This window comes from Trachurus trachurus (assembly GCF_905171665.1).
Source record: "Trachurus trachurus genome assembly, chromosome: 5".
In the NCBI taxonomy this organism is placed as follows: Eukaryota; Metazoa; Chordata; class Actinopteri; order Carangiformes; family Carangidae; genus Trachurus; species Trachurus trachurus.
Window position 1 is genome coordinate 18657741 of NC_139896.1, and position 10238 is coordinate 18667978.

Sequence of the window (10238 nt, forward strand, 5' to 3'; positions counted from 1 at the left end):
CTGATGGGCTCTTGACACATAAGATCTTGGATTTTCTTCTTGTCCTAATGGCTCAACATGAATATTATCAGGGTGTACATTTGTTGGAAATGTATCTCTTAACGCTCTATACAGTCGACCTCTATTTGCTCCAAACAGCTCTGAATCGTTCACAGTAGATCCCACATATCGATTATATCCAGCTTTCTGTAAAATCTCTTCCATGGCTGGAACCCCAATAATATTTACCAGAAGTCTCTTAAAGTCTCCCATGGTAGGCTTTGTTTCTACCATAATCTCCTTCAACTTTAAAATCCAAGGATGTGCTCCATCTTGAAGAATGGGTAATTGGTCAAATAAATCTGGCATAACTGTATCATCCCAAGATTTATACACCGGATTCTGTCCTCTGATAACCACTGGACAGATCTTATCAGACTTATCTTCCTCCCTTGCTGATTTTTGGGAGGCTTTTTTCAATAACTTTTTCTTTTGCATTTGCAAGTCCTGTAATTGTTCCTGTAACAATCTCCGGCCTTTTGGTGTGGTGTATTGGTCCAAATATTTAAGGCATTGATCTATACTTTTATCAATCCTACTCAAAGTTTGTCGTCTCTCTTCTTCTTCCCTAGAAACATGTTTTTTCTTGGTATGCCTTCTTGAAAATGAAGGACTCTCACTCGCCAAATCTCCATTACTATCACTATTCTCATTTTCATCTTCGCTTTCCCTTTCACTTTCTTCTCTTAGATCTGTCTTCCTTTCTGTTCCACCTCTTCTTCTTTCTGCTCTAGCCAATAACCTTCTAACTGCTGAATCATATCCTCCCACAGCTTTTTCCTCATCACTCTGATCTTCCTCCTCCTGACTAATTACTGGGAGCTGAGGATACATTTCCCTAAACTCCTCCTCCTTCTCATAAGGTGGGGGTCTCTGTACTGGGACCACATGTGAGAGGAGTATATCAATCTCTGCCATCAACTTTTCTACTTTCTTAACATTCTTCTCTACTTCCTCTTGAACCTTATCTTTCTCCTCCTTCTTAGCCTTTGCCCATTGCTGTCCCTCTCTCTCAAACAGCTGGAGCATGTCAAACTCCGTCTGTCTCTTCTGTTTACGCTTCTCTCCCTTTTCCCCTTTCTTCTCACCTGCCTTATATGTGGACACAAGCACCTGCATTGTTTTAATTACATCTGGGTTAAAAGTCCCTACGACTGGCCATGGTTGGTCAACATTAGACCAACGCCCATGCCACTTCTCTGACATTTCTGCTATACCTTTAATTAAGGGATTATTCTTTTGGACAACTTCAACAGGAGTGATTACTTTTGGATTGTCTATTTTTGGCATTTTGATATTATTTTCTAATTCAATTTAACCAAATTAACTTTATTCTATTTTATTGTGATTTTTATTATATCTAATGAATTACTACTAATTGTATTTTAATTACTTATGCTCCTTTAATTGTCACAGTTGATAAAAAACAGATGAAAAGATTTACCAACTTCAGAAATCAAAAGAGAGTTCTATAGGTAAAAATTCACAACGCCAGGTCCACACACAAAGCTCTTCAACCACAAAATCAACCATCTTTACCCAGCAATAACCAAACCAAATCACAAGCCAACAACAAAATCTCACACAAACCAAACACTATTATCCCATTAATGAAATGATCAGTCCTTTGCCAAGCTTTCTTCTAATTAACTACAACATATGTATGATGCAGGTGTATGTACTAAATGTAAATGAGTGTACTATTATCAATCAAACTGAATATGCATCAACAATGTCAACTATAAATGTATGCACAGAGGTATAAATGCAGATACATTTGTCAGAAAGAGTTTGTGGATAAAATCAAACTGGCCTTTATCACTGGATCCGGATGCAAGCGCTGTTGTCCGCAAGCCTCAGTCCCTGTGATGCAAACCAGCTGTCCTTTCTCCTCCAGACACACCCTTTGTCCTTTTGCCTCCTCTTTGAACTCTCACACCATGAAAGGAAGACAGACAAATAGTTCAGTGTTTTATAAAATCACTAGATACACAAAACACATTCCTACTGCAAGTTTTTCCTTTCTTTCAAAAATTCTGTATTATAACTTTAGAACGTTATAATTTTCATAGAAACATTCTCACTTTAAATAAGTGTTTTCCCAAAATTAATCAGGCTTTATCAAAAAATTCTCCACCACACAAAAAGTTCTTCTTCCGGGGTTCATAAGTTTCTTTCCCAAAAGTCCCCTTAGAAGATTCTTAATTTTATTTCTTATTAAACGTCCTTTAGAGGTTCATAATCATCCTTCTCAGGCTCATATTTGTTAAAACTTAAAGAATATATAATTATATATATAATATAACATGTTATAACTTACTCAAACGTCTTATTCTTATACTTTATTCACTCTTATACCTTATTCAACATACACTCAATCATATCAATTACTCATAAACTTTATTCACAAAAGAAAATCAGTCTTCACACACACACAAAAATGGGGATTTAACAAACAAACACAAAACATTAAGGTGATCACATATGTATTAAAGCTTCTTTCTTTCTCTTTATTTTTTACTTCTTTTTAACTTTATTTTATTCTTTAAGTATCCCCCATTTACTTTATTCCTTACCCCAAAATGTCCCTTTATTTTACCTGTTTTTTACTCAAAAAATCCCTTCAGTTAACCCTCTTTAACCCCTTTATTTTAGTTAACCCTCTTTAACCCCAGTTCCTTTAAACCCACTAAGACCAATTCTTAACTTATATTATTACCCATTACTTAATCCCCTTTTTACCCCTTTTCTTTACCTACCCATTTTACCCCAAATGTCCTATTTTACGTTTACCCCAAATTCCCTATTTCCCCCTTTTTGCGTTGCCAGCAGCGCAAACAAAAACCAAAAACCAAATTTAGAAAAATTTAGAACGATAATCAACTTCCAATCATCAAAGCAATAATCACCCACACAAAGATTCTTTAACGGTGTGACCCAACAGCAAACAGACAACAGCTCCAACAAACAGACCAGCACACAATATTGTGAAAAACTCACACTTTTCAGAAGCCCAGATCGATGCAGGAGCCGGCTGATTAAAGCTGAAGAAAAACTGAAGAGCCACAAACACGTCCAAGTTCGTGACGCCAAAATTGTGGTATATTGATGTGTTGATGAAAAGAAGGATCACCGCTGACACGTCTTCGCTTGTATTCAAAAAAGAAGTTTATTAACAAGAAGAAGAACAGTGTACAAAAATGCCGAATCCTGGAGCATCTCTGGTCAAAAATGAGATCTCTCTCTCTCAACCCAAAAACCTTCCCTTTTTATATGTTGGCTTATCTCCAACACTCCACCTTCTCCGGACAGAGAGAAACCTCCCGTCCAGATGTCCAATGACCTTTGACTTGACCCTTTAACTTTTAGGCTAGCGAAAAACCCCATGTCCTGTATCCCATGTCTTTTACCCATTAGAGAAGACAACCGGGTCATTCAGTCGTCTTGGACCATGCCTATCCCCTTAGGTCAGATGACTTCTAAGCAAATTGTGGAACCCATGAAGTAGAGCATCTGTCCAGACACTCCTTCAGTTCCAAACAAGGCACACATACAAAAAAGTATATATAATGGTAATAACAAGATATTAAAACTAAGAACATTAAGGAGTATAATATACTACAATGTGACAACTAATATAAACTACAGTACTTTAGAATGCAAGGAGACAAAGAGTGATCATTTCTGATGACATTCATACACACGACATGTCTGTGTGTATGGCATGGCAATGAGGGAGACTAAAGGGTCCAACCAAACATCAGTAGATAGATTGTCCATAATCTGTCGATTTGCATCACAAACTCTATATACACACTGTATATATATGAATGTATTTTGGCTAATCATTTATTCAATTGTGAGATTGTTAATTATTTTATCATATCACAGTGGTCTGGTAGCCTACAACAGTGATTTCTTTGTCTCCGATGTAAAATATCCAATCATCATTACAAATGTCCTCACAGTTGTCACTGTAAGAGGTCTTTATTTGAGCTTTACTTGGGCATTAGCTAGACTTCGATCCACCATTGTCAGCTTGTACAAAATGCCGATGCAGTTACATCACATCACATCACTCATTCTGTCCTTTTTATTACTTTTATTGCTCCAATTACATCTCCAATTTATTGACATGGTATTGAGATACTGTATGCAGATGGAGACCCGCCAGTCATCCACTGTCAAAGTTTTTAACCTAAGGTGACCAGCAGTTGGCTTTTAGAGTCATCCACTGTCCTAGCTGATACCAACTCTAAATCTTTATTTTAAACACATTTTTGTCTTAGAGTGTGGTTGATATGTATTTTATTGAGAGTTTTTATCCCAGATAAAGTCAATTTGAAATAATAAGTAATTTTGTTTCAGTTAAGTTAAAAACAAAAATATTCTCTGGGTCAGTTTTATGTTCATCTTTATGATTAATAGAGTTATTCACTTGTCCTGCTTTGAATAGGCCTGTCATTACTGAGCTGTATTGGGCTTATTAAAATCGAAGGGTTATACTTTAATCTCTCGTCAAGTTACTATAAGAGCATAATAAAACAAATAGTACGAATCATAAGAAAAAAACACCAAGGTTATACTAAATTAAAATATCAGGACTTTGATCCACAGACGTCTAAGGTCATTTTAATGATAAATGAGCGATATTTCCACTGACCTAAATTACAGCCATGCACATGGTGCATGTTGTGAACAGCACAAACTGCTGCACTGTGTATAATCCTATAGTCCAGACTTTGCATAATCTTATCAAAACATGCTCTAATAATCAATCATTGCATTTATTGAAACCTGATTGGAAAAAAGGCAACACCACCTCCTTTCTCCGGGCACAACCAGCTGTATATAAGCATGAAAGTTGCTGCTGCACTTTAGGTCGTCATCAGATCTCAGGTGTGTTTACAAGAGCAACACTGTTGTGATTGTGATAAGATTGAGAACGGTTGCTTTGTTGTGTTGCTTCCCTCCTTGACTTTGGTTCACTTTTTGTCTTGCAGTAATCCAGTGAAGGTGTGAGAAGACAATTCAGGATGGCCAGGCTCACTATTCTTGCAGGTGGTTATGTTCACAAATATGAATGTTGATATATACGCACACATTTTTCTTCATTAACATTTCCTACATTTGTTTGTTCTTAAGGCTTGTGTCTGGTGATTTGCCACCTGGGTAAGCTCGAATACTCATCATTTTTATTTGATGTTGCACTTTCAGCATCACTGAAATCAGTTCCTTTTTAACAATTCCTCACTCCCAACACAGGATCTGCCTCCCGCATGGAGTGCTACTTCACCAACTGGTCCCAGTACAGACCAGGTGAGGGCAAGTATATGCCACAGAATGTGGATCCCTTCCTCTGCACCACCCTGATCTATGCCTTCTCCATGATCAACCACAACAACGAACTGGTTACCTACGAGTGGAATGATGACGTCCTCTACAAGGCCTTCAATGCTCTTAAGACCAAGTAAGTGGCTGAAGTTGAGGTACCCTTGTACACAATATAGAGCAATCCAATGTCTTGAGAAGAAGCCATAAGCAGGGTAGTGATGCAGAGCCAAGGTCAAAGATGTTTCCAATTGTAAAATGCAATGTAACACAACTCGGGCCTAAAAGACCCATGGTTGAAGAATCTTATTACTGGTACAAGGAACTGCTGCAACCTTAGATAAAATCAGATGGAGATATAATTAATCTTCTTGGCTGTTTCCAGGAATCCTCATCTGAAGACACTGCTTGCTGTTGGTGGCTGGAACTTTGGTTCAAGACAGTGAGTAACATTTTATACCACAAACATATACCATATTGTATAGCTAACCAGATAATTGGCTATCAAGATAACAAGTAAAAATTGAAAATGTGTTAATCACACAACTTATTTTCAAGCAACAATAATTATGCATGCCTTTCAAAATGTTTAAATCAGTTATGTCCCAAATGCTAAGAGCTGCTAAGTGGGATATTTGCCTAGCTATCCTAAAAGTTTTAACAGAGCTTGTTTTTGTCTGAAGGTTCTCCATCATGGTGTCCAGTCCAGCCAACCGTCAGAAATTCATTCAGTCTACAATCAAATTCCTGAGGACTCATGGATTTGATGGTCTTGATCTGGATTGGGAGTATCCTGGTGCTCGTGGAAGTCCCCCAGAAGACAAACAAAGGTTCACTCTGCTCTGCAGGGTAAGTTTACACCTTAAGCCTGCAATTTAGAGTTTCTGTCACATGGTTTTTAGATCATGCTCTACATCTTTCTTACTACCCCTTTGGTATGTCTTTGCAGGAACTGGTTGCTGCCTATGCAGCTGAGGCCAAGTCCACTGGCAATACTCAGCTCATGCTGACTGCTGCTGTGTCTGCTGGGAAGGGAACCATTGATGGTGCATATGAGATCGCCGAGATTGCTAAGTGAGCATATTTCCATGAATGCCTCTTGACAGAGATTATTGGGAGTTCTGAACAGGTTTTTGATATGAGTCTTGTTGTTGCACCTGTTTGTCTCCAGGGAACTGGACTTCATCAATGTGATGACCTATGACTTCCATGGGACCTGGGAGAAGTTCACTGGACACAACAGCCCTCTGTTCCGTGGTTCCCAGGACAAGGGTGACCTCATCTACTTCAACACTGTAAGTACACACTGGGAAGCCCAAACTTTAAGACGATTATACACCAAAAATCAATATCAATGTTGGACCAAAAATGTAGTATCAGTTGACAGGCCCTACTTTTTACTTTATTTTCACTTCACCTCTTCTGTCTACTTTTGTATAGGACTATGCCATGAAGTACTGGAGAGACAATGGCACCCCAGTGGAGAAGCTGAGGATGGGATTTGCTGCTTATGGTCGCACCTTCCGTCTGACATCATCAAACACTAATGTCGGAGCCCCAGCTAGCGGCCCTGCATCAGCTGGTCCATTCACACGTGAAGCTGGATTCTGGGCCTACTATGAGGTACGGTTTATATGAGACAGGAGCAAACTCTTTACAGCATGATGTGCATGATTTAATCCCATGTCATGTTGTCTATGATCTAGGTTTGTGGATTCCTGAAAGGCACCACCGTTCAGTGGATTGAGGACCAGAAAGTCCCTTATGCCCACAAAAACAACGAGTGGGTAGGATTCGACAACAGGGAGAGCTATGAGATCAAGGTATGTGGAACACCATCTCTATATTTTTACCACATTCACAGTGTGTCCAAGGTAGTTACACCAGTCTCTGTTTATTTCTACCCCAATAGGTGCGCTACCTGCAGGAGCAGAAGTTTGGAGGTGCCTTTGTGTGGGCCCTCGATTTGGATGACTTTGCTGGACGATTCTGTGGAGAGGGCAGCCACCCTCTTCTGGCTCATCTCCGCAAACTTCTTAATATTGGTAGGATAGAGCTATTGGTTATACTTTTTAAATTTTTAAATTTTTATTTTTACCAAATGTTTAGCAAATTGTTTTAGTAGCACATTTCCCTTATTTTTTATAATATCATGGTACACTGCATGCCTCTGCCAAGGCCAAACAATCAAGATTATTATCATTATTACCACACTAAATATTGCAGAAGTTTTACACCAAGAGCCAAACATTATTTCCTGATGAAATTTCCAGGCTTCTTTTGAGAGGATCTACGTAGTAACCCATACCTCCACTAATTTCAATGCAAATTAGTTCAATATATTCCAAAACAAAATTGCACTCTGCTGATAACTGCATTAAAGAGGACTACAGTCATCCGGACTTTGCGCCTTGACAAGAACTCACTACACAACACTACTGTCATTTTCTGGAGTAATTGTGCAGTACTGGCTCCAGTGCTGAGTATTTAATAAAGTCAGTGTCCAATTCAGGACACAAATTAATGGATATTTATGCTTCAAACCTACTGAGTAACAAATATTTCTTCTCCCTCCCTCATCCAGAGCTCCCCCCACTGCCCCCTACCACCACTCCTAAACCTGGTGCTACCACCACTACCCCAAAAACCACCACCACTACCACCACCCATCCCCCAGGACCTGGCTTCTGCAACGGCAAACCTGACGGCCTGTACGCTAACCCAGATGACAAGACCACCTTCTACATGTGTGCTGCTGGCATCACTCACCTGAGGCATTGCGGAACCGGATCTGTCTTTGACGAAAGCTGCATGTGCTGTGTGTGGCCCTGAGGCATGAGAGGAGATAGTGTGTATTACAATTGATGCAAATGTCAGCCATTAAACCTGACTGAACAAGTTCTCACATCCATTGTGTTTACAGTCATTTACCTAAACGAGTCATTATTATTATTATGGAATATTTTCATGTGAAATTAGTGAGATTTTGCAGATTGCAAACAAATGTATCGAAGTATTTTGGTACTAATAGCTGGGTGCTGTCTCATTTTTGCAGTCTATTCATTTTAATCTGCTAGTTCCGCCATGCTTTGTTCCACAAACCTCAATCTCACAGTATACCCATAGAGCTCGGTGTTGGTGTCACTCCAGCACCATTTTCAGTGTGATATGCTAGTTTTTGTACTAAAACATTGTTGATACTGTACCTGGCTTTGAGTATAAACACAAATTTATGTATATGTCTAAAACAAACCCTCTCAATTACAGCGTTTCATCTCAACATAAAATGCTGCAAGAACTTTGTACAAATATAAAGTCACAATTAACAATGAATAAATGTTTACTAACACCAACAGCGTGATACTAATGAGTCCCAGCTTTGCATACACATCACTATGAGTACAGAGGCTCAAATAGTGAAAACAACACTTGTACAATCAGTGTATGATGACAGGTTTTTATCACTTATCAGTTTGTCAGATCAGGGGTGAGATAGCAAAACATAAAAGGTGCATATGAGACTGAAGACAAGATAATTAGTCTGCTACTGAGTCTACACCACAAAGAACAACAGTGTTTATGGTTCATGATAGGAACTATTGCAACTCGGCCTCTGCTTGTCGAAGATATGATGCAGACTCACAAACCACTGCATTGCTTGACTTAATCAACAGAGAAGAGATTATTAAATTTATAACAAAAGTAACAATAATCATAACTTGGGTCACCTGGGAGATACAGTAATATATGTGTGAAGGGGCAGCATCAACATCAATTACAATGTGAAGATGATCTAGCAAACCCTGTCCAATGACCAAGCCGCATTTCACTGATAACATTTGTCATATTTGTATACGTATTTGGATCTATCACCTTTTATTAGTCTGAATTAGCAAATGATTGAACCAGTGTTCAATTAATAGTACTCTTGTGCCTTTGAACAGTAACTTGTTGCTTACAAAGTGCATTGAATAGGCTACACATTTGGTCTTAACTATTCACACTTCGGATCATTAAATAAAGGTCATGCTGTGATAGAAATACAAACATTTAACATTTGAATGAATTACAAAGCATCCAAATACCATACATGATATACTTTTTGCTGGTCTGTGCTTTTGTAAGTTGTATTACTGATCAAAGAAAACATAGTGTCTTTAAACTGGACTGATCTTTTTTTGGCTTTAAAAAAAATGAGTTAGCAGTTTTAATGATGCACAGAACATCAAAACCTGTGGGTTTTCATTTATACTGAAGCAAGAGCTTTAAGTGTGTAGTTATGTTCTTTGTGAATGTTTTTTTGAATCAGCCTCTACACAGCCTGTAGAAGTCTCCAGGTTCTCTTTATCTTTAGTCTCAGTGATTTGCTTTAGGTTCTTAAACGCAACTAAGGTTTTATGCTTAGTTTACAAAAGTGTAAAAATCACAAACAAAAAAACAAAACAAGTTTAGAAATTTGTCATATTTTCTGCCTCTTAACACCAGGAGGAAACATTATGGTCACAGCACTAAGAAACCACTATAAAATATTCCAGATTATTGCAAACAAATGCAAACCTCAAGGTCAGTTGAGATGTTAGAGTCATGAGCTCACTATCACTCTGAGAAACCAAATATACAGTGAACTGATTACAGGTACAACAGATGAACAGTGAACTGGACCTTCATGCAACACGAAACATCATAACACCATAAATCAAGTGTTTTTCCTTTTGATATTTTATGATGACCTAATCATTTTTATCTGTCCCCGCCCCCAGCCCTCGTTGGTCCGTCTAGGAAAATGATAAAGGTGAATAATCAATGATTATTGGCACTTAAATTGCATGACTGAATAAAAACATGATCACAAAAAGAGGGTGCGCTTC

The 10238-nt window shown here is 38.3% G+C and overlaps 1 protein-coding gene across 1 annotated transcript; it reads left to right on the forward strand.

The window, feature by feature from the left end:
- Positions 1 to 5045: 5045 nt before the first annotated feature.
- LOC310986038 (acidic mammalian chitinase-like) lies at positions 5046 to 8202 on the forward strand (the record flags this gene model as incomplete). Its single annotated transcript, XM_083971750.1, has 11 exons — positions 5046 to 5100; positions 5185 to 5211; positions 5305 to 5509; positions 5756 to 5812; positions 6054 to 6219; positions 6320 to 6444; positions 6542 to 6665; positions 6811 to 6993; positions 7077 to 7193; positions 7283 to 7415; positions 7955 to 8202. Exons 1-11 carry the CDS (start codon positions 5076 to 5078, stop codon positions 8200 to 8202), a joined length of 1410 nt encoding a protein of 469 aa, XP_083827876.1. The 5' UTR covers positions 5046 to 5075.
- Between the last annotated feature and the right edge of the window lie 2036 nt (positions 8203 to 10238).